This window comes from Elephas maximus, chromosome 2 (assembly GCF_024166365.1).
Source record: "Elephas maximus indicus isolate mEleMax1 chromosome 2, mEleMax1 primary haplotype, whole genome shotgun sequence".
In the NCBI taxonomy this organism is placed as follows: Eukaryota; Metazoa; Chordata; class Mammalia; order Proboscidea; family Elephantidae; genus Elephas; species Elephas maximus.
The window spans coordinates 167,377,282-167,398,650 of NC_064820.1; the positions used below are offsets into that span (position 1 = coordinate 167,377,282).

Genomic DNA, 21,369 nt, shown 5'->3' on the forward strand with positions numbered 1-21,369 from the left:
TCACAGAACTCAGGTTTAGAATGCCTGACTCTCGTCCTGCTTCTGCAACTCATCTGTGCTTTGACTGCCCCCCAGGCCTCATTTTTCTCAATTACAGTAGTGGCACCAGGGATGGCAACTATTGTAATTAGCCCATCAATGTACTCGGGATGGTGGCATCCTGCAGTGCTCTATTGTAAAGGATTCTGAGACTATGGCTGGGTACAGTGGGAAGGAATGCCGGATCAAGTGGTCTGCGATCAAGTGGTCTGTGCTAGTTCCAGAGGAAGAGTGCTGGCCCAGTGCCACTTATTTGCCTCCCTGGATTATGTAAAATCTAAGGAAACATCCAGCTTAGACACACTACTGGTTTTGCACCATCTAGAGGGCATGCTCAGGAAGCAGACAGCAGTTCCAAGTAAGGAGAAGGGTAAAGTCTGGGTTAACTTGCCTGGTCAGTGCTCAGGAGCATGAGAGCCAGGGCATAGGTTTCATATCTGATGGGCCAATCAAGTTATCATACGCTCTGAACTTAAACCCTGCTGGCCATGAAATGTATCCCTCACGTCACACAGGGGACCCGAGGTGATAGTGCACAGTGCTCTGCCTACTTACACAGGGCTGTGAGGACTCCCAGAACCTTGTGATTTGCATTAGATAGTAATGAATATTTGTAACCACCCCAAAGAAGGTGGACAATCGGTTGAAAATAACCTTGGGTGCTCTCCTACTCTACTCAAGCTCTCAAAGCCCAGGGTATCAGGCCCTGCTGTGAAGTGTGGGCAGCAGGTTTGTTCAACAAGAGTTGGGCTTCAGGGCTGACTCATTAGGGGGAGAGTAAGTGGGAGTATGGAGTAAGGTGTATATAAGCTTATATGTGACAGACTGACTTGATTTGTAAACGTTCACTTAAAGCTCAATAAAAATTATTTAAAAAAAAAAAAAAAAGAGTTGGGCTTCACCCACCTGCCCCCTTTGGTCCATCCTCCGGGCCAGAGGCCAGGACCCTGCTACTTGGGGCCGAGGTAGGAAACGGCTTTTCCTGTTTTCTTCAAGGTCTCCAGCAGAGTGTCCACGCTGTGCTCAGAGGAGTTGATGCAAACCTTCTTGTTGGGCAGGTCAACGTCAAACTGAACTCCTGCAGGAAGGGGAAATGGGGTATGGGGGGAGGAAGCAGAGACCCTCCCAGTTAGAGGAAGAAAGAGTTCAGGCTCCTAAATTATGTTCACAACCACCCTTCCCCTTTCCTCTAGACCAGGAATCAGCAAACTTTTTCAGTAATAGGCCAGACGGTAATTATTCTAGGCACTCTGGGCCACATATGGTCTCTGTTGCACATTCTTCTCTATGTGTGTGTGTGTGTTTTGTTATAATTCCTTAAAAGTGTAAAAGCCATTCTTAGCTTACTGGCCATATAAAAACAGGTGGTTGGCTGGATCTGGCCCCTGGGCCATAGTTGGCAATCCCTGCTCTAGACTAGGGCTTCTCTCTTTTTCAGTTGCAAAAGTAATACAGACACACTACTAAAAACAATAACAATTTCTGAATTAAATTAGAAAGTCAAAAGCCCTCTACTAATCCTACCCCTAGAGGCCACTGTGAACAGTACTTACCCAGTCTTCCTCCCATCCAGCAAATGAAAAATAATTCCCCCAAATGGGCATCATACTATGTAAGCAGATCTGGCTATATTTTACTTTCCAAAGTCCAGGATATCTTGCCATCTTAGCACATACAAATCTTTTTTTTCTTTTTTTCCAACAGTTACACAATACTCTATAGTGTGGATGCAATGTAACATTTAATCAATCCCCTGTTGGAGGTGACTTCCAATTTTTCACTATCACCGCAAAAATGCTACAGTAAATGTCTTTGAACATATCTCAGGAAATGTGTGAAAGTGTTTCTGTACCGTAAATTCATAGAGTGACAATTGTGGGACAACAGACTGGCACATTTTTAATGTTAATAACCTGTTGCCATTGAGTCAATTCCGACTCAAAGCGACTCTAAAAGAGTAGAACTGCCCCATAGGGTTTCCAAGGAGTGCCTGGTGGATCTGAACTGCCGACCTTTTGGTTAGCAGCATTAGCTCTTAACTACTATGCCACCAGGGTTTCCAACAGGTATTACAAAAAGGATAGTAGTGACAAATAGGGAGAAAGCTGCCTAAGCTCACATCTGACACGGATGTGCCAATGTAACCCTCCCCCCATACCCCACACACAGCAGCTAGGAGTGCCTAGAAGGAGTCTTCTTGAGACAAGAGAACGGAGAAGAAAAGCCATTGAGAGAGTTCTAGGCCTGGCTTCACCACTCATTTGCTAGGTGACCATGGTAGGTCCTGCCCATCGTGGGCCTCAGTTTCCCCATCTGTACATGGAGCTGGTGGTGGCCAGCTGCTATGGTCTTTCCAGCTAAACTGCGCATTAGTCCGGAATTCCTCAGGCCCAGTACTGCCCACTTAAGCCCTAATCAACTCGAAAACCCTTCTAACTCTTCTCAAGAGGGCAACCAAAGAAGAATAGCAGTTACATAGGAAAAAAGCTGCCCAAACTCAAAGACAGATCCCCAAGCATCAGTCAATGGGCCTTAAAAAGCACATGGCACAGGGCTTACACAATCTTTGAATTTGTACATAATGGATGCCCAGGGGGAAAAAGTCCCACGTGCCGTTTCTGCACCCTTTTGGTTCAGAAGTGTCTCCTTCCTCTTCGGAATAAACATTTGGGTAGTATCACAGAGCTGGAGGAAGCTCTGCAATATCTAATGTAGTGGTTTTCAAACTGTGTTTCTTCTGGGCAGGTATTCTCGAGCTGTCGAGAATGAAAGCAGGCCCACCCCACTTCATCCAGAGCATACCGCTCTATATACAAGGGGCTCCATGCAGAGTTCTGGATCGCCCAGAGTAAAAGCTGGTATAGGCTGACATTCCCACACCACTGCTGGGGAAACTGAAACTCAAGGAGAAGAGCCCACAGTCACACGGCAAGTCAGCCAGCAGCCAGGTTTTTTCCCGTTTCACATCCTTCCAAGTAAAGTTCCCAGTTTATGGAACTAGAAGCTGGTGGCTGACTCATTATGGGCCGCTGGGCAAGTCACTTCCCCTCCTGGGTCTTGGTGGCTACGCCTCCATTCCACCCGTGGCAAGTACAGCTCAGGGGACTACTGTAAGTGCTAACGAGATCACAAACATGTGGAAGCCCTTTGCAAATTGGGCATTATTATTTAGGGTTTTAAAAAAGAAAATCCTGGAAGACTAACAGCCCTAGTGCTGCCAGAATTCTGATCACAACTCCGTCATGACCTCACTGAGCCCCAGGGCCAGGCCGCAGCCCTGTCTGGGCCTCAGAAATAAGGGGCTGAATGAGCACAATGATTTCCTCAATCTGTCTAAAAGAGGTACTTTAGGAGTTCTGCACACAATTGACTCAAAATTTATTTTTTGTTGTTGTTATTGAGAATATACACAGCATAAAAAATATATACCAATTCAACAACGTCTACATGTACAATTCAGTGACACTGATTACAATCTTCAAGTTGTGTGCAACTACTCTCACCCTTTTTCTGAATTGTTCCTCCCCTATTAACATAAACTCACTGCCTCCCAAATTTTCCTATCTAATCTTTTGAGTTGCTGTTGTCCATTTCAGATTTTATTTTTTTAAATGTTACCATTTAGAAAATCTTAATGGAAAAATGACAAATGTTACACTCAAATGTGTCATATGACAAAAGTGACACACTGGAGATCACCAATATATTAACTAGCACCGTCAGGGCTCTGGAGCTAGACTGTGTGGCCAAATCCTAGCTCTGCCACTTACTGGCTGTGTGATCCCAGCCAAGTTACTTAACCTCTTGGAACTTCAGTTCCTTTCTATTTAAAATGGAGATAGTCAAAAACCTACCTCAAAAGGTTGTGGTGGAGATTAAATGATATGATCTAAAAAAAAAAAGAGTGCTTGGCACATGCTAAGGGCCCAATACTTTCTGTTTTTCTTATTTTAATTGTAGTGAAATATATATAACAAAACATTTGCCATTTTTGACCATTTTTAAGTGCACAATTCAGTGACATTAGTTACATTCACCAAGCTGTGTAACAATCACCACTCTCCATTTCCAAACGTACATTTTAGTTTTACTATTATTATCGATGGCACTAGTTTTTTTTTTTTTTTTATTATTATCAGGTTAAACTACAACAACTCCTGCTCTATGTCGGCATGCACTTGAACATGAACTCCACCCCCCACCCCAGACCCACGCTCAGATGAGGACTACTCACTGACCTTCCAGCTTGCTGAGGACCCGACTGACTGCATTAGAGCAGCCCTCACAGGTCATGTCCACGGAGAACTCGTGCTTCTGAAACAAACAAAGGGGGACCATGAGCCAAGCCCTGCAAAGTGACCCACATACCCTACCATCATGCAGGCCCACTCAGGGGCCAAGACACGGAGCACGGAGACTGGGCAACAACTGGCTAGGCCAGCCTCATGACTAGCCTGTTTCTGAGACCATCTCCTCACCTATAAAATGGGGTAAGTAGGGTTTCTATAAAGAACCCTGGTGGTGCAAACAGTGAAGTGCTCAGCTGCTAATTGAAAGGTTGGTAGTTCAAACCCTCCCACTGGCTTTGTGGGAGAAAGACCTGGCAATCTGCTTCCATAAAGATTACAGCCAAGAAAGCCCTATGGCTTCTTAGCAACATGCAGTTGCTATGAATCAAAATCTACTCGGTAGCACCTAATAATACCAACAAGGTTTCTATATCTCATGAATGGTTGCGTTAAACAAGATAGTTCCTATAATCCTTCAGCACAATGTATGCCGCTCAGTGAGTAGAATCACATAGAAAACATTGGTTTCCAGTCTCATCTTCGCGATACCATTCTGAGCTGCAGCTTGTCTCAGGACCATCAACAACCCTGATGTAGGTGGACCCCCATACTCTGAGCATTACTGATCTGGGACCCCCTTTATGCATCATCACCTTCTGCATCAGAATCACTTGGGATTCTGATCAGCAAGTATGGGCTGGGGCACCTGTTAGTACTACTAAGCTTTCCAGGTGACTCTGATGTATGGAGATCACTGCCCTCGTCCAAGAGCCTCTTCTCAGAGTCAGCACCTGTGAACAGGAAGGAAAAGGATCTACCTGGGCTGCCCAGTGTCTAGAGGCTGGGCCAGGAAGGGAACTCAGGTTCCCAGATCCTTCGTGCAGGCTCTGCATCCTATATTTCTGGATATCTAACAAACCATGGGTCTGAAGACATGGGCTCCCAGAAGACAGGGGCTTTGTTCAATTCACTGCTACATTGCCAATACTGGGAACAGCAACTGGCACCAAGCAGGTGCTTAATACATTTTGTTGAATGAAAGGATAACAGACATGGCTGGTTGAGGACCTCTGGATCCTTTCCTTTGCGTTCAGACAAGGATTACTTATACCAGTACTTCCTTTATTTTAAAATCTTTGGAAATGAGCACATCTGGAAACAGACCCAATTTCAGATTTGAGATCTGCCACTTACTAGCTCTGTGACCATGTGTAAGTTATTTAACTTCTCTGTGCCTTAGTTTCCACATCAGCAAAATGGGGAAAATAGTACCTATCCAGGTGAGTGAATGAGATGAATATGGGACCTTTGGTGTGGTGGCCAGCAACCAGGATGGCCCTCAGTGATCCCTGCCTCCTGGTATTTGCACTTAGGTAGTCTCACCCCACAATGTAGCAGAGCTGGCCAGTACGATCAGTAGAATAGAGCAGAGGCCATCCAAGGCATACCAATTGGTCTTTACTCACCTGGAGCAACAGAGGAAAAAAGAGCTGGGAATAGGAGGAAGAAATGGAATGTGTGGCGAATTGCCTTCATGAACAAACTGCCTACTCTGCCATGAGACCAGAACTGGATGGTGCCCAGCTACCATTACTGAACATTTTGATCAAAGATTCCGTAGAAGAATCCTGATCAAAATGGGGAAAACGCAGGACAGAATTTCAAGTTCTCAGGGACTCCAGACTTTCTAGAGCCAAAGAAGCTGGATGAATCTCTGAACCACTGCTCTAAGATAATCTTTAAACCTTAACACAAACATATCCCCTGAAGCCTTCTTAAAACCAAACAATAGTTTAGCTTAACTAGTAAAGAATGTCTGTCTCGAGCATTACACTCTTTTAAGACCTATCTAAGATCAATCTGACCACAGCCAACTTGAAAGATGAGATAGGAACCTTAGGGGGCAGTGAGTTTATGTTAATGGGGTAGGAACAACTCAGAAAAGGAGGGTGAGAATGGCTGCACAACACGAAGAATGTCACCAATGTCACTAGATGGTACATGTAGAAACTGTTGAATTGGTATATGTTCTGCTGTGTATATACTCAATAATAACAATAAATGAAATTAAGTTAGATAATAGAATATAGCAGAAATGATGTTAGGTGACTTCTGAGGCTAGATCATAAAAGACTATGGCTTCTAACTTGCTCTTTCTTGGATCCCTAACTCTGGAGGAAGCCAGCTGCCAGGCCATAAGGACACTTAAGCAGTGCTCTGAAGAGATCCACTTGGTGGGGGAGCTAAGGCCTTCTGCCAAGGGCTGTGTGAGTAAACCATCCTGGAAGCAGATTCTCCAGCCTCAGTCAAGTCTTCAGGTGACAGCAGCCCCAGCCAATATCTTCACCGAAACCTCATAGAAGACACTAAGCCAGAAATATCCAGCTTAGCCACTCTCAGATTCCTTCCTGACTCTCAGAAACTGTGTGAGAGTATAAATGTTTGCTGTTTTAAGCCACTAAATTTTGGGGGTAATTTGTTACCCAAAAGCAACAGGTAAGTAATACTTTAGGTAAGGAGATTAGAGCCTAGTACTGGGTGCACTGAGCCAAAAGTTAGCTACTGGATTACAGTCAGCCCTCTGTATTCACAGGTTCTGCATCTGCAGATTCAACTAACCACGGATTGAAAATATTTTGGGGAAGAAAAAAGTCATGTGTAGCTACTTCACAGATCTTCAGTCTCTCTCCAGCAGGCATTGTCTGAACATTGTTTGTCTCACATCTGATGTGTACTGTGTAGTTAGGCCTACAATGGTTGTGTCTGTACTGAACACGTGTACACTTTTTTCTGGTCATTATTCTCTAAACAATACAGGTTAACAACTATTTACATAGCATTTACGTTAGATTAGGTATTATAAGTAATCTAGAGATGATTTAAAGTATATAGGAGGATGTGCATAGGTTATACGCAAATGCTGTGCCACTCTACCTAAGGGACTTGAGTATCTTTGGACTTTGGTAGCCGCAGGGGTCCTGGAACCAATCCCCCGAGGATACCTCAGGACTACTGTATAACGGCATCGACTCAATGGCAACAGGTTTACTGAACAATTATGATTAGTTTGTTTCATTTCCTTCTTTCCTTCCCTTCAAAACACAATGGCTACATTTTCGTGGGGCATTTTAAGACTTCGGTGACCTCAATTGGAATTCTGGGTATAGCAATATATCTTGCTGGATGACCTCAAGCAAAATCCCTATTCCTCATGGCCCCCAGCTCCTTTGTCTGTACCAAAAGTGCATTAGCCAACTGAATGTTCTCCAATTCAGTGCATAAAAAAATCACCTGGAGAGCTTGTGGAACATGCAGCTCTCCAGGCGCCTTCCTCATTTGGCTCTGGGGATCTGGGGTGGGTCCTGGGACTCCCCAGTTTCACCCCAGTGGGTAGGGTGGGGGAAGGGTAGGGAATGAAGGCTATGTACCTGACAAAGGCTGGTTTAACTCCAAGTCTCCAAACATCTTTGGATCTGGGTCATCACCCTGTTGTACAGAGGAAACTGAGGCCAAACATTAGGCAGCTGGGTTTTTCAGGGTTGGATTGTTTAACTTTCCATGACCAGGAGGCTACTACTTTTATTGAGGCCAAATCTGTAAAAACCTGCCTTAATGAAAATGGTCAGTTTTCCTTTTCTCCAAGATAAACACCTCTAGTTCCTTAAGCCTGCTTCATGACTATTCAAAAAGAACAACAACAACAAATTCTGGAAAGAGGGATCTACAGTGGGTGTTCCAAAATCTGGAGCCCTGGTGGTGAAGTAGTTCAAGAACCTGGCTGCTAACCAAAAGGTTGGCAGTTTAAATCCACCAGCTGCTCCCTTGGAAACCCTACAGAGTCGCCATGACTTGGAATGGACTGGATGGCAATGGGTTTTTGGTTTTATTCTAAAATCTTGTCTTTGAACCAACAATATTAGCATCACCAGGGAGCTTGTCAGAAAGGCAGAATCTCAGGTCCCTCTTGAGACTTCTTGAATCAGAATCCTCATTTTAACAAAGACATCCAGGTGACTTCTACCCACATTTCAGTCTGAGATGCGGCTCTAGAACCTAGATAGGAAAACCACAGCCCACCTGCTAGCTGGTTTTATAGGAACACAGCGACACTCATTAACTTTTTCACTAGAATGGTAGTTAAGTAGTTGTAACAGTGACTGTATGGTTCATGAACCCTAAAGTATTCAGTATCTGGCCCTTAAGAAAAGGTTTGCTTACTCCTGCATTAGAATAACCAGCAGACAATCAAGATCTGTCAATGGTTTGCACCCGTATACTGAGCTAAAGCTTCAGGGAATTTGCAAGATCAATGTAAAAACTAAATCTACTGAATTCCTACTGTTATGGATTGAATTGTGTCCCTCAAAAAGAACCCCTAGCCCCCAAAAAACCCGTTGCCTTCGAGTCGATTCCGACTCATAGCAACCATATAGGACAGAGAAGAACTGCCTCACAGGGTTTCCAAGGAGTGCCTGGTGGATTCAAACTGCTGACCTTTTTGGTTAGCTGCCGTAGCTCTTAACCACTACACTATCAGGGTTTCGTACCTATAAGTATACTGTTTGGAAGTAGTGCTTTTCTTTTGTTATGTTAATGACATCATACCAGAATAGTAGCAGTTGTTAGCTCAGTGCATTCGGACTCATGGTGACTTCACGGGTTCAAAGGAGAACTGCTGCATAGGGTTTTCAAGGTTGTAACCTTTTGGAAGCAGATCATTAGGCCTGTCTTCTGAGGCGCCCCTGCCTATTAGTTTGTGCTACCCAAGGGCTCCTTACCAGGATAGGGCGGGTCCTAAACCTAATCACATCTGAGTAGTGTCCTACACAACGAGCAGAAACCACACACGCACACAGGAAACAAAGATACCATGTGAGGGCTGCCTACAAGCAAAGAACATCCAAGATTGCCAAAGGACTCCAGAAACTCAGAGAGAGGCCACAGAAGGAACCGATATGGCCATGACCCTGATTTGGACTTTCACAGCCTCCAGAACTGAGAAAATAAATTCCTGTTCTTTAAAGCCACCCATTTGCGGTATTTTTTGTTACAGCAGCAGTAGGACGCTACAACACACACTATACGCCAAATGCTCTTTACAGAGCATCTAATTTGGTCTTCATGCAGCCTGGAAAGGGAGCTATTTGCCCTGTTTTTCTTAGGAGGAAACTGAGGTTCTCGGGGGTTATCTAAGCTGCCCACATCATGTGGTAAGTGCTGAGGATGGGTTATTAACCCCGGCTTTCCTGGCTGCAGGGAAATCTTGCTGGCTCTTTAACAACAGCAAGCTGCACTCCCCCGCCCCCCCCACCTCCTCCCACAGTCCCAACTATTAGCAGGAGCTCTGAGAATGCAAACACCTTGTTCAGGGGTGCAGAGAGCAGAATTTTTTGCTGCTCAAGGACCCAAAGTTAACAGCTATCTAAAGCTTTCTGCTGCTGCTTACAGAGGGTGGGTCCCTTTTCATCCTACACAGTACAGAGGTCAGAAGCCAGGAGGCAGCTCCTCAGTGGCAAACATTCCAATTCAGTACTCCCCTTCCCACACCTGAGTTGGAAAAATAAATTTGGGGGTGGTGGAGGATCTGCTTAAAGAACAGAGCAACCATTCCTTATAGGAGAATCCCAAGACCGGCTCCACCACTGGATGCTTGACTTTGGGCAGTCCCAGCCCCTCAGGGCCTCAGCTGCCTCATCTATAAAATGAGTCGTTTAAAGCAGATGAAAAAGTCCAGTAAGCCATATACTAATTCTTTAACAGAATCTCGGAACTGGAAAGGCAGGGATGGAATGGGGCCACTTTGTCCAGCCCCACCCCAGAAAAGGAATTCTTTCTCAAATAAAACAAGACATTCAGTCCTTGAATACCCTGGGAATTGAGAGTTTAGTCATATGAATATATGTGTGCCTACTATGTGCCCTTTTTCTAAGCACTTTACCTGCATTATCTTCTTTAATCTTCACAACAATTTCATGAGGTCAGTATAATTTTTACCCCTTTTTACAGATGAGAATTAAGTTTAGAGGTCAGTTACTGGCTCAGGGCCACACGGCCAGTAAGTGGCAGGACCAGGGCTGAACACAGATTCCAAAGCTTAAGTTCTTAACCACTGTGATCCTTGTTAATATGGGGTTGAAATCTGCCTGCCCATTGTTCTACCCACCTGACCTAGGTCTATTCAAGAGCTACCATTTTGTGAGCTATGTCAGTGGCTATGCTACATATTTTACTGGTATTTTTCCAAGAAATACTAACAAGAGTCCTGTGAGGTTAGAGTTTTTAATTCCCATTTTACAGATGTAGAAGCCAAGGCACAGAGAGGTAAAGCAACTTCCCTGAGGTCGCTCAGATGGCAAGTGGGGGCACAGATTTTCATAGAGGTTTCTGAGATTCCAAAGCACGCCTCTGAAAAATCTCTCGGGTGACACACTCTTCCCCTTCCTGTTTTGACCACAGTCCTTCCTTCTTCAGCTGTTCATCTCATGATATTGTGTCAATGCCCTCTCCCTTCTAATCATGCCCTCTAGAGAATATTTTGTTTGCCAAAATCCCCAGGAGTGGACACAGAATAAGTAATCCTTGAGCTATCTTTTCCTTACTGCCACCCCCCATGAGAAAATCTGATTTCCAATCTGAGTCCCAAGGTGATTAATCACAGGTAGATTGGCTAAGCTAGTAGGGCTGATTGTGTTATGTTCTTTGTCCATATTTTCTGTTGCCTGGGGATTTGCGCCAAGGCACCTTGCAAGACCCAAGGGAAGTGACACCTGAGACATTTGTGGCTCTTTCCAGGGCGGACCTCTGGCTCACCTGTCAGCTCCCCAAAGACAGGCTGCTAAGACTCAGGGCATCTGTGGGACACAACTAGGCACCCACTTGCAGCAGAGTCATGAACTAGGCATCCTGGGGGAAAATGCTAAATACCACATCACCCCAACCAGGATCTCTGGGATGCAACCTGGATCACAGCTTCCTCCCAAGCCAGTGTGACTGCTTCTGCAGGGCACTTCCCATGTGGTTAGGCCAGGAGAGACTGTAGCCCGAAGATAAGTGGTTTAAACCTGGCGTGCCCAGCTCCCAACACAACCTTGCATAAGTTACTGAGCTTTTTAATTTTTATCTGCAAAAGGTCTTAATTTCGTATCTACCAAATGAGGCTATGAGAAACCATAAATATGCAGTAAGGCTGAGTGAGGTGTAAACGTGGGCTAAGATCTCCCCATTCCTCTCCAAACTACGCCACTGAACAACTAATTGGTGACTTTGGGCAGGTCCCTGAACCTCTGTAGCTCATGGGTTCAGGTTCAGAAAGTGGCCCGTAAAAAAGCACTGTCTCATTCTGTCTCGTCCAGCGATGACCTGGAAGTCTAACAGAGTGAGCAGGGAAAGCGAACAAAAACACGGACCTCTGAAAACCTGCGCAGTCCGGCAGCCAACAGCCGGGCCCACCTACTTGCTCAGAGCCACTCACGCCCCTTTCAGGCCAGCTCCTGGTGCAGGCATCCAGGTCGAAGACACAGGGACTAAGGGGTCCCTGGTCTGTCTCGCCACCAACTCCCTGTGTAATAGTGGGAAACTAACTTGGCCCCCTCTCACTGAGCCTCAGTTTCCCCGTATGTGCAAACAAGGTTTGGGTTTGTAATGGCTGGAGGCCTCACAGCTCTGACGTTCTGAAGCCTGGCTCCGATATTAATTCAACTCCTCTCGGATCGAATTTTCTGGAGGGTCCCAGAAGGTGGGGGGGGCGAGTGGGGAAGAGTGAGAAGAGGGACAATATCAGCTGAGGCCCCGTCCTGAGCCCTTTAAAATGCAACACCTTAGCGGCGGTGCAGGCGAGGCGCGGGTTTGCGCAAGGCGCAGGCAGCGCGGCCACTTACCGGCATGACTGACGACAATAGCGGCAGCAGCGCCTCTTCCGGCTCTGAGGGCTAGCTCCGGATGGGCTTCCGACTGTATGCATCCGGAAAGGCGCCCCGCCCCGCCCGCCCCGCCGCCCCGCCCCGGGGGCGGGCCCTGATTAGGCCCCGCCCCACCCCTGTGAGCCACGAGCGGGGAGAAGTCAGTGTGCCGCGCGCTGCGCAGCCTAGTCCCGGCTGGCTGGGTCCCCAGACATCTGACACCGGACCACGTCCGGTAGAAGCGGTGAAAGGGACGCTGGGCTCACCCCCATCGCCTCTCGGCCATTTTAGAGCGCTTACTCCGTGTCAGGTCCTTCTTTAAGGGCTGGGAGTACAAGGGCAAGGTAAACAGGACCGATACCGTCCCTCCCTAGTGGACTTATAATACACAGTCTTACTTATTTTTTCACTTAGCCAATGTTTATATTGAAGGCCAACCATGAGTCAGCACTATGCTAGGCACCCAAGTTGCAGTAGTGGAAAAGACATAGCCTAGTAGGGATAGGAAACCCTGGTAGTGTACTGGTTAAGACCTACAGCTGCTAACCAAAAATTCAGCAGTTCAAATCCCCCAGGTGCTCCTTGGAAACTCTATGGGGCAGTTCTACCTTGTCCTATACGGTTGCTACGTGTCAGAATCCGGTCAACGGCAACGGGTTAGGTTTTTTTGTTTAGTAGCGATAGAAGGAAGCAGGCATTAGTAATCAGTGTATAAGGAACTGTGATCCAGGGAGTCATGGAAGCACAAAGAAAGGGGCCCTAAATCAGACTGTGAGGGGCGGTGGTGGGGGAGTGGGGTGCTCTTGAAGAGCAGATGGAGGCTTCTGGAGGAGGTAATATCTGAGATAAAGAGTTCTCTGCCATTCAGTGAGCCACAGTTGTGTCCTCTCCAACTAGGTCTGGATCTCAGCCTAGGATTGGGGGACAGAGGACTGGGCTGCTCTATCTCAGGCCAGGGGGCTTGGGGGATGGTGGGAGATCTTTGAGAGCTCTATCTCAGCCCTGGGGGAGGGAGTCTTCCTTGGCTGGTCTAAGCACTAACATAGTGGCAGCTCCTTATATCTGCTATTCCTGTATTCTTCAGAGTTCTGTTTTCTCCTTACTAGCAGATCCCTTATTACTACAGGCAGCGAGGTGGTTAAAAGCTCAGCTGCTAACCAAAAGGCAGTTCAAATCCACCAGCCACCCCTTGGAAACCCTATGGGGCAGTTCTGTTCTGTTCTACAGAGTCACTATGAATTGGAATCAACTCAACGGCAACGGGTTTGTTTCTTGTTAGAATAAATCTCTAAATTTACCTTGCTCAAATTACTGTGTGGTTTCTCTCTTCTGATTGGACCCAGATTGGTAACGGAGTGACAAAAAGCTGCAAACTTCGAGTTAGGGAAGAGGATAATGGATCCACCCTTGGCCCACATCCGAGGAACACAAAATGGAAGGAGCAAGTCTAGGGCAGGCCCAGTCCTGGATGAGGCTTGGTGAGTGGAAGGGGCATGGGTATTAGATCCATACAGACCAGAGTTTGAATGTCAGTCCTGTCATTTACCAGCTGTGTGACCTCGGGCAGATTATTTCACCTCTCTATGCCTCAATATCCTCACTTATAAAATGGGAATCATTAAGGTAACTATACAAGTTTTCATCCAAGCCTTTTGAAAATGAAAAGCGATGCCACTAATAATTATGCCAGGTTAGCTGATATCTTAGGCTGTGTTCTCTAGAGAAGCAAAACCAGTAAAGCATATAAATAAATATATGTATATAGAGAGATTTTTATCCGGAAATGGTTCACACGATTGTAGAGGCTGGAATGTCCCAAGTCAATGGATCAGGATAGAGGCTTCTCCTGATTCACGTAGCCACAGGGGCTGGCAAACCCAAGGTCAGCCAGTAGGAGAGCAGGACTCTTGCTCACAGGCTACGAAGATCTACGAATCCCAAGATCAGCAGGTAAGCTGCTAGCTCAAGTCCCACGAACCTGAGGTCAGACAAACAGGAGCCAGGCGCAGGGTCCAAAGCAGGCAAAAGCCAGAATATCTGCTTATATTCTGATGCAAGCCACATGCCCAAGGAAACTCCCTTTCAATTGATTGGCTACTCACTGCAGATCCCATCATGGGTGTGATCATATATAAACACTAAGAATCATGGCCCAGCCAAGTCGACACACAAACTTAACCATCACAGCAGGCATACACCATGATTGCTCTGGGCAAACCAGGATGTATGGTTCCCCCAGAGACCAACTCTGCAGTATTGTTGGAAAGAATAAATGTGATAATATATGTAAACTGCATAGTACATTGCTTGGCACATGGCCAAAACCAAACCCACTGCCATCAGTTCTGACTCACAGTAACTCTGTAGGACAGAGTACAGCTGCCCCATAGGGTTTCCAAAGCTATAAATCTTTATGGAAGCAGGCTGCCACATCTTTCTCCCATAGAGTGGCTGGTGGCTTCAAACCACCACCATTTTGGTTAGCAGCCAAGTGCTTTAACCACTGTTCCACCAGTGCTCCTGTGGCACATGGCAGGTGGGGAAAAATAATTAGCACTCTTCCAATTGCTAAATCTTCTGCTGGCCTTCCTGGCACTGGGCTTCCCTTACTGGTGAAACACTTGCCTCTTAACCCTCCATTCCCTCCTCCACTGCCAGGCCATTTCCTAAAGCCAAAAGGTTCTTTTTCCTACTCTTATCTATATAGGTCACAGACTATCTGTTCCATATCAGTTCCTCTACAGGAAACACATGGGCATGAGAGAGTGACCATTCTATTCCATGAGGAGTTAGAATTCTGTGTTCCTGTGGAAAAAAGGGAAGGAGGGAGAAAGGAAGATAGGAAGGGAGGGGAAAGAGGAAGGAATGACAAGTACAGGGGCTGGCATCCTCAGGTCCAGAGAAGGGGAAGCTCAGCTTCCTGGCAGCAATAGGGACAGTTGTGCATCAGGACTGGGGATGGCAAGATTGCTGTGGGAGTGGGTTGGGGAAGATGAAAAATTCTTCCCAAAGGCAACAGCACATAAGACAAACCATCCAGGGCAGAGGAAGAGTGGAAGGCTCAGAAAATTGGGGTAGGGGACAGCTAAACAGCAAATTCGTTGCCATCCAGTTGATTCCAACTCATAGTGACCCTACAGGACAGGACAGAACTGCCCTACAGGGTTTCCAAGGACTGGCTGGTGACTTTTGGTTAGCAGCCAAGCTCTTAATTGCTGCACTACCAGGGCTCCAGCTAAACAGAGGTAGAAGAGCAATTTAATAAGACAGCATTATGGAAACCTATTAGAGATGGCAAATGAAGGGCTACCAAAAAGGAGAGGAAAATGTGTAGGATAATGTTGTTAGGTGCCCTTGATTCCAACTCATATCAACCCCACGTGACAGAGTAGAACTGCCATACAGGGTTTTCCATTTTTACAGAAGCAGATTGACAGGTACTTTTTCCCATGGAACTGCTGGGTGAATTTGAACTGCCAACCTTTGGGTTAGCAGCAGAGTGCTTAACCATTGCACCACCAGGTCTCCTTATACAGGATAATAGTACCTATATAAATGTGTGGAAACCCTGGTGGTGTAGTGGTTAAGAGCTATGGCTGCTAATCAAAAGGCTGGCAGTTCAAATCCACCAGGTGCTCCTTGGAAACCCTATGGGGCAGTTCTACTCTGTCCTGTAGGGTCACTGTGAGCTGGAATTGACTGGATGGCAATGGGTTTGGTTTTTTGTTGTTGTCATTATATAAATATATACATACATTGTATGTGTTTATATAAAAATAAGAATTAAATGAATGATAGGGAATGTTACTGGAGGTTATCTTGGATGGGTACAGGATTATAGGCAAAATTCTTCTGCCTGGAAGAGACATATGGCACTTCTGCTCACATTTTTTTTGGCCAAGGCAGGTCACGTGGTCATGCCCATCTTTAAAGGGGGGTAGGAAAGTGTCATCTTGGCTTGTACCTGGAAGGAGGAGAAATGCCAGAAAATAGCACTAACCACTGCTACAATGACTCTTTAGACAAGGCATGCACTCCTTAGGACACCACAGTCCCCAGCATTCCTTAGTGAACTCCCAACACCATAACCAAGGGTCCGAGAACATCTGTTATGCCGTCCTCTCCTTCTTTTATTCTCTGCCAGAAAACTGTAGGCTTCAGGTTTTTAAGCTGTGTTAATAAGGCAACCTAGACAAACCCAATTCTGTCACCAATTGGTTGTGTTAAGCAGTAAACCTCTCTGAACCGCAGTTTCTCCACCTGTGAACTATGGATAATAATTGCTAGACCTATCTCAAAGTGCTGTTGTGAGAAATAAGACAATGCCCATAAAATATTCATCTCAGTACCTGGTACATAATAAGCAGTGAGATGGTACCCTTAGGGTTATGACAAGCTATTTTTTAATTATATATGAAAATGTAATTTAAAAAAATTTAAACAATGTAAATAACATGAAAGTCTCCTTCAAATCTTTATTTCACTCTCTTCCATAGAGGCAATAACTCTTATCAGATTGTATATCTTTGAGACCTTTTCCATTTACAAACACTGATAAATACAGGTGCATATATAGTTGTTGGTAATTGTTAGATGTATATGATACACTGTACAGATTTTACAAGATGCTCTTTCAATGCACAATATCCTCTGTTTTTATATATAATACGATAAATTATATTTTTATGTATAAAACATATAAACTAGCTAAATACACAGACTACCTCAATTTTTTAAATTACTGCCTAAAATTTTCTAATATACGTTATAGTAAATGTAATTATTCCCTTATCGATAGATGTTTAGTGTTTTTTAATATTACAAACAATGCTATGATGAACATCTTTGCTCTCTGTATACATGCATAGGGGATGTTTCTTCAGAGTGGATACCATGAAGTGGAATTTCTGGGTCATAGGGTATGCAGATTTAAAATTTTAATAGGTGCTTTCAAATTCTCCTCAGATGGCTATGCTAATTTATATTTTCCACTAGCAGTATATGAGAATGACTATTTTTTTTAAAGTAATATTCTTCCACACCTTTACTAACATTTGATATTGGCAAACTATCATTTTTGCAATATGATGCATGAACAATTATTTCTTTTTGCCTTAGTTTCCCCACTGTTCAAATGAGTTGTTGTGAGGACTAGGTGAGTTATTGGTATTATATATAGCATTTTACTCTTCTTCCTTATTGAGCCTTTGGTTTAGAGTGATATTAACCTGATTTTGAATACTAGCTCTGCCATTTTCAAGCCATGTGATTTTGGGCAATTTAACCGTTCCGATCCATAGTTTCTTCATCTGTAAAATAGAGTTAATACTTCATAAAGTTTTTGTGAGGATGAATTGGAAAAAATGCGTCTAGCGTGGTGCCACTCACACTGTAGGTGCCTGATACATGCTATCAATCCATGATTGTTATTTGTCCCTCATCTAACCACAGGAAGTGAGGACCCCTTGGTCTGTATGTAGCACCAGAGTGTGCTGGAAAGAGCTTGGGGTGCAGATTACCAGGATTTCCCATGGACTCCTGAATCCTACAACCACCTGGAAGTCTGTCTCTGCAATATTACATGGGGCCACACCTGAGAGAATGAAGAGAAAATTGCTGCCTTTCAGAGATTTTTGAGGAGGCCACAACTCTTTCCCTACAAGGGGCTATATCCTCCTTCCCTGGACAGTACTGGGAAGTGGGTAATAAGAACATGGACTTGGAGTAGGAGAATGCTAGCTTCCAGCCGTAGCTGTGTGACCTTGGGCAAGTTGTTTAACCTCTTTGAACCTGTTTCTGTACTTGAGAAGTGGCAAACAGAGTTGTTGTGAAGATTAAATGAAATCGTCCTTATAGAGATCATTGGCCAGGTACCTGGCTCATGATCAGCACTCCACAGAGTTTGAGGATATGTGTTTGCAGACAGTCAATGTCAGAGCAGGGAAGGAATGCAAATAGGCATGTACTTCTAAGCCAGTACAGGGTCTGTTTGGATCTTTGTATGATAAGAAGGCAAAAGGAAAAGAGGTTAGCAGTTTCAGGGAGGAGGGGCAGATTAAAACTTTCATGCCTTATTTTCAAAAGTCCTCACATAAGGTCGCCATGGCACGGAAAGAACTTGATGGCAGCAGTTTTGGTTTTCATATATATATGAGGGGTAATGTAGCATTACAACCTAATTGTTTTAAAGATAAAAGTTTCTATATTTGCAGTTTCTCACATCAGAATTAAAATCTACACATAACATTCTATTATTTTTGAAAAAAATACATGTACATGGTTAAAAAAATTTATACAGTACCAAAGGGTACAAAATGAAAACTAAGCCTTTCTCCTACCCAGTCCCAAGTTCACCTTCCCATTAATGATCATTAATGGTATCTTGTGACTCTTTTCAGACAAAACCTATGCGTGTACAGCATAAACGTACAGGAGTAAATCTGTATAGATAATTATCACCACCAGTTGCTGACAAGTCAGTTGTGACTCATGGTGACCCCATATGTGTCAAAGTAGAACTGTGTTTTCAAAGTTTTTCAAGGCTGATTTTTTGGTAAGTAGATAGCCAGGCCTTTCTTCCAAGGCACCTCTGGGTAAACCCTTTCAGTTAGCATCTCAGAAAATTAACTGTGCCACCAAGGGACTCCTACAACTATACAATATATCTTAATAGACGAAATGTGGGGTATTTCAAATACCAGCAGGGTCACCCATGGTGTACAGGTTTCAGCTGAGCTTTCAGACTAAGACAGACTAGGAAGACCTGGGGGTCTACTTCTGAAAAAAATTAGCCGGTGAAAACCTTATGAATAGCAGTGGAACACTGTCTGATATGGTGCTGGAAGATGAGTCCCTCAGGTTGGAAGGCACTCAAAATACGACTGGAAAGAGCTGCCTCCTCCCATGGCTGTCGAGTCAATTCTGACTCATAGAGACCCTATAGGACAGAGTAGAACTGCCCCATAGGGTTTCTAAGGAGCAGTTGGTGGATTCGAACTGCTGACCTTTTGGTTAGCAGCCAAGCTTTTAACCACTGCACCATCAGGGCTCCCCTCAAAGTAGAGTCGACCTTAATGACATGGATGGAGTCAAGCTTTTGGGACCTTCATTTGCTTATGTGGCACCACTCAAAATAAGAAACAGCTTCAAGCATCCATTAATAGGAATGTGAAATGTATAAGGTATGAATCTAGGAAAATTGGAAATTGTCAAAAATGAAATGGAACGCATAAAGATTGATATCCTAGGCATTAGTGAGCAGGAATGGGCTGGTATTGGCCATTTTGAATCAGACAATCATATGGCGTACTATGCCAGGCATGATGAACTGAAGAGGAATGGCGTCGCATTCATCATCAAAAGACACATTTCAAGATCTATCCTGAAGTACAATGCTGTCAATAATAGGATAATATCCATATGCCTACAAGGGTGATCAGTTAATACAACTATTACTCAAATTTACACACCAACTACTAAGGCCAAAAATGAAGAAACTGAAGATTTTTACCAACTTCTACAGTCTGAAATTGATCAAACATGCAATCAAGATGCATTGATAATTACTGGTGATTGGAACGTGAAAGCCGGAAACAAAGAAGGAACAGTAGCTGGAAAATACAGCCTTGGTGATAGAAACAATGCTGGGTTTTGCAAGACCAATGACTTCTTCATTGCAAATAACTTTTTTCAATAACATAAACAGTGACTATACACATGGACCTCATTGGAGGAATCAAAATTGTCTACATCTGTGGAGTAAGACGATGAGAAGCTCAATATCATCAGTCAGAAAAAGGCCAGGGGCCAACTGCAGAATTGACTATCAATTGCTCATATGCAAGTACAAGCTGAAGTTGAACAAAATAAGAACAAGTCCACAAGAGGCAAAATATGACCTTGAGTATATCCCACCTGAATTTAGAGACCATCTCAAAAATAGATTTGATGCATTGAACACTAATGACCGGAGACCAGACGAGTTGTGGAATGACATTAGGACATCATACATGAAGAAAGCAAGAGGTCATTAAAAAGACGGGAAAGAAAGAAAAGACCAAAATGGATGTCAGAAGAGACTCTGAAACTTGCTCTTGAACATAAAATAGCTAAAGTGAAAGGAGAAAATGATGAAGTAAAAGAACTGAAGAGAAGATTTCAAAAGGCAGCTCAAGAAGGCAAAGTATTACAATGAAATGTTCAAAGACCTGGCATTAGAAAACCAAAAGGGAAAAATATGCTCGGCATTTCTCAAGCTGAAAGAACTGAAGAAAAACACCAAGCCTCAAGTTGCAATACTGAAGGATTTTTGGGCAAAATATTAAATGATGCAGAAAGCATCAAAAGAAGATGGAAGAAATACAGAATCACTGTACCAAAAAGAGTTGGCCGATGTTAAACCACTTCAGGAGGTAACATATGCTCAAGAACCAGTGGTACTGTAGGAAGAAGTCCAAGCTGCACTGAAGGCAGTGGTGAAAAACAGGGCTCCAGGAATGGATGGAACACCAATTGAGATGCTTCAACAAACAGATGCAGTGCTGGAAGTGCTCACTCCTCTTTGCCAAGACATTTGGAAGCCAGCTACCTGGCCAGCTGACTGGAAGAGATACACATTTGTGCCCATTCCAAAGGAAGGTGATTCAACAGAATGTGGAAATTATTGAAACAGTATTTTTCATATCATTAATATCACATATAAGGAAAATTTTGCTGAAGATCATTCAAAAGCGATTGCAGCAGTATATCAAGAGGGAACTACCAGAAATTCAAGCCAGATTCAGAAGAGGACGTGGAAGGAGGGATAGCATTGCTTATGCCAGATGGATCTTGGCTGAAGCAGGGAATACCAGAAAGATGTTTACCACCGCCCCCCGACTGGGGGAAAAAAAAAAAAAAACCCATTGCCATCAAGTTGATTCCGACTCATAGCAACCCCATAGGGTTTCCAAGGCTGTAAATCTCTACAGAAGCAGACTGCCACATTTTTCTCCTTTGGAGCCGCTTGGTGGTTTCGAACCACTGACCTTTCAGTTAGGAGTCTATAGCTTTAACTACTGCAGCACCACCAGTGTTACCTGTGTTTTATTGACTATGCAAAGGCATTCAACTCTGTGGATCATAGCAAATTATGGATAGCTTTG

General features: G+C 44.3%; 1 protein-coding gene across 5 annotated transcripts in view; it reads right to left on the reverse strand.

The window, feature by feature from the left end:
• Positions 1-12,285, reverse strand: part of ATOX1 (antioxidant 1 copper chaperone) — a 31,782-nt gene extending 19,497 nt beyond the window's left edge. For all 5 annotated transcript variants that reach the window (XM_049874157.1, XM_049874158.1, XM_049874156.1 and 2 more), the window contains exons 1-3: positions 12,206-12,285; positions 4,278-4,353; positions 946-1,117 (exon numbers count right to left, since the gene is read on the reverse strand). In XM_049874157.1, the coding sequence (XP_049730114.1) occupies positions 990-1,117; positions 4,278-4,353; positions 12,206-12,211 (210 nt within the window). In that variant the 5' untranslated portion in view covers positions 12,212-12,285 and the 3' untranslated portion in view covers positions 946-989. The remainder of the gene's footprint in view (positions 1-945; positions 1,118-4,277; positions 4,354-12,205) is intronic.
• Positions 12,286-21,369: the final 9,084 nt, after the last annotated feature.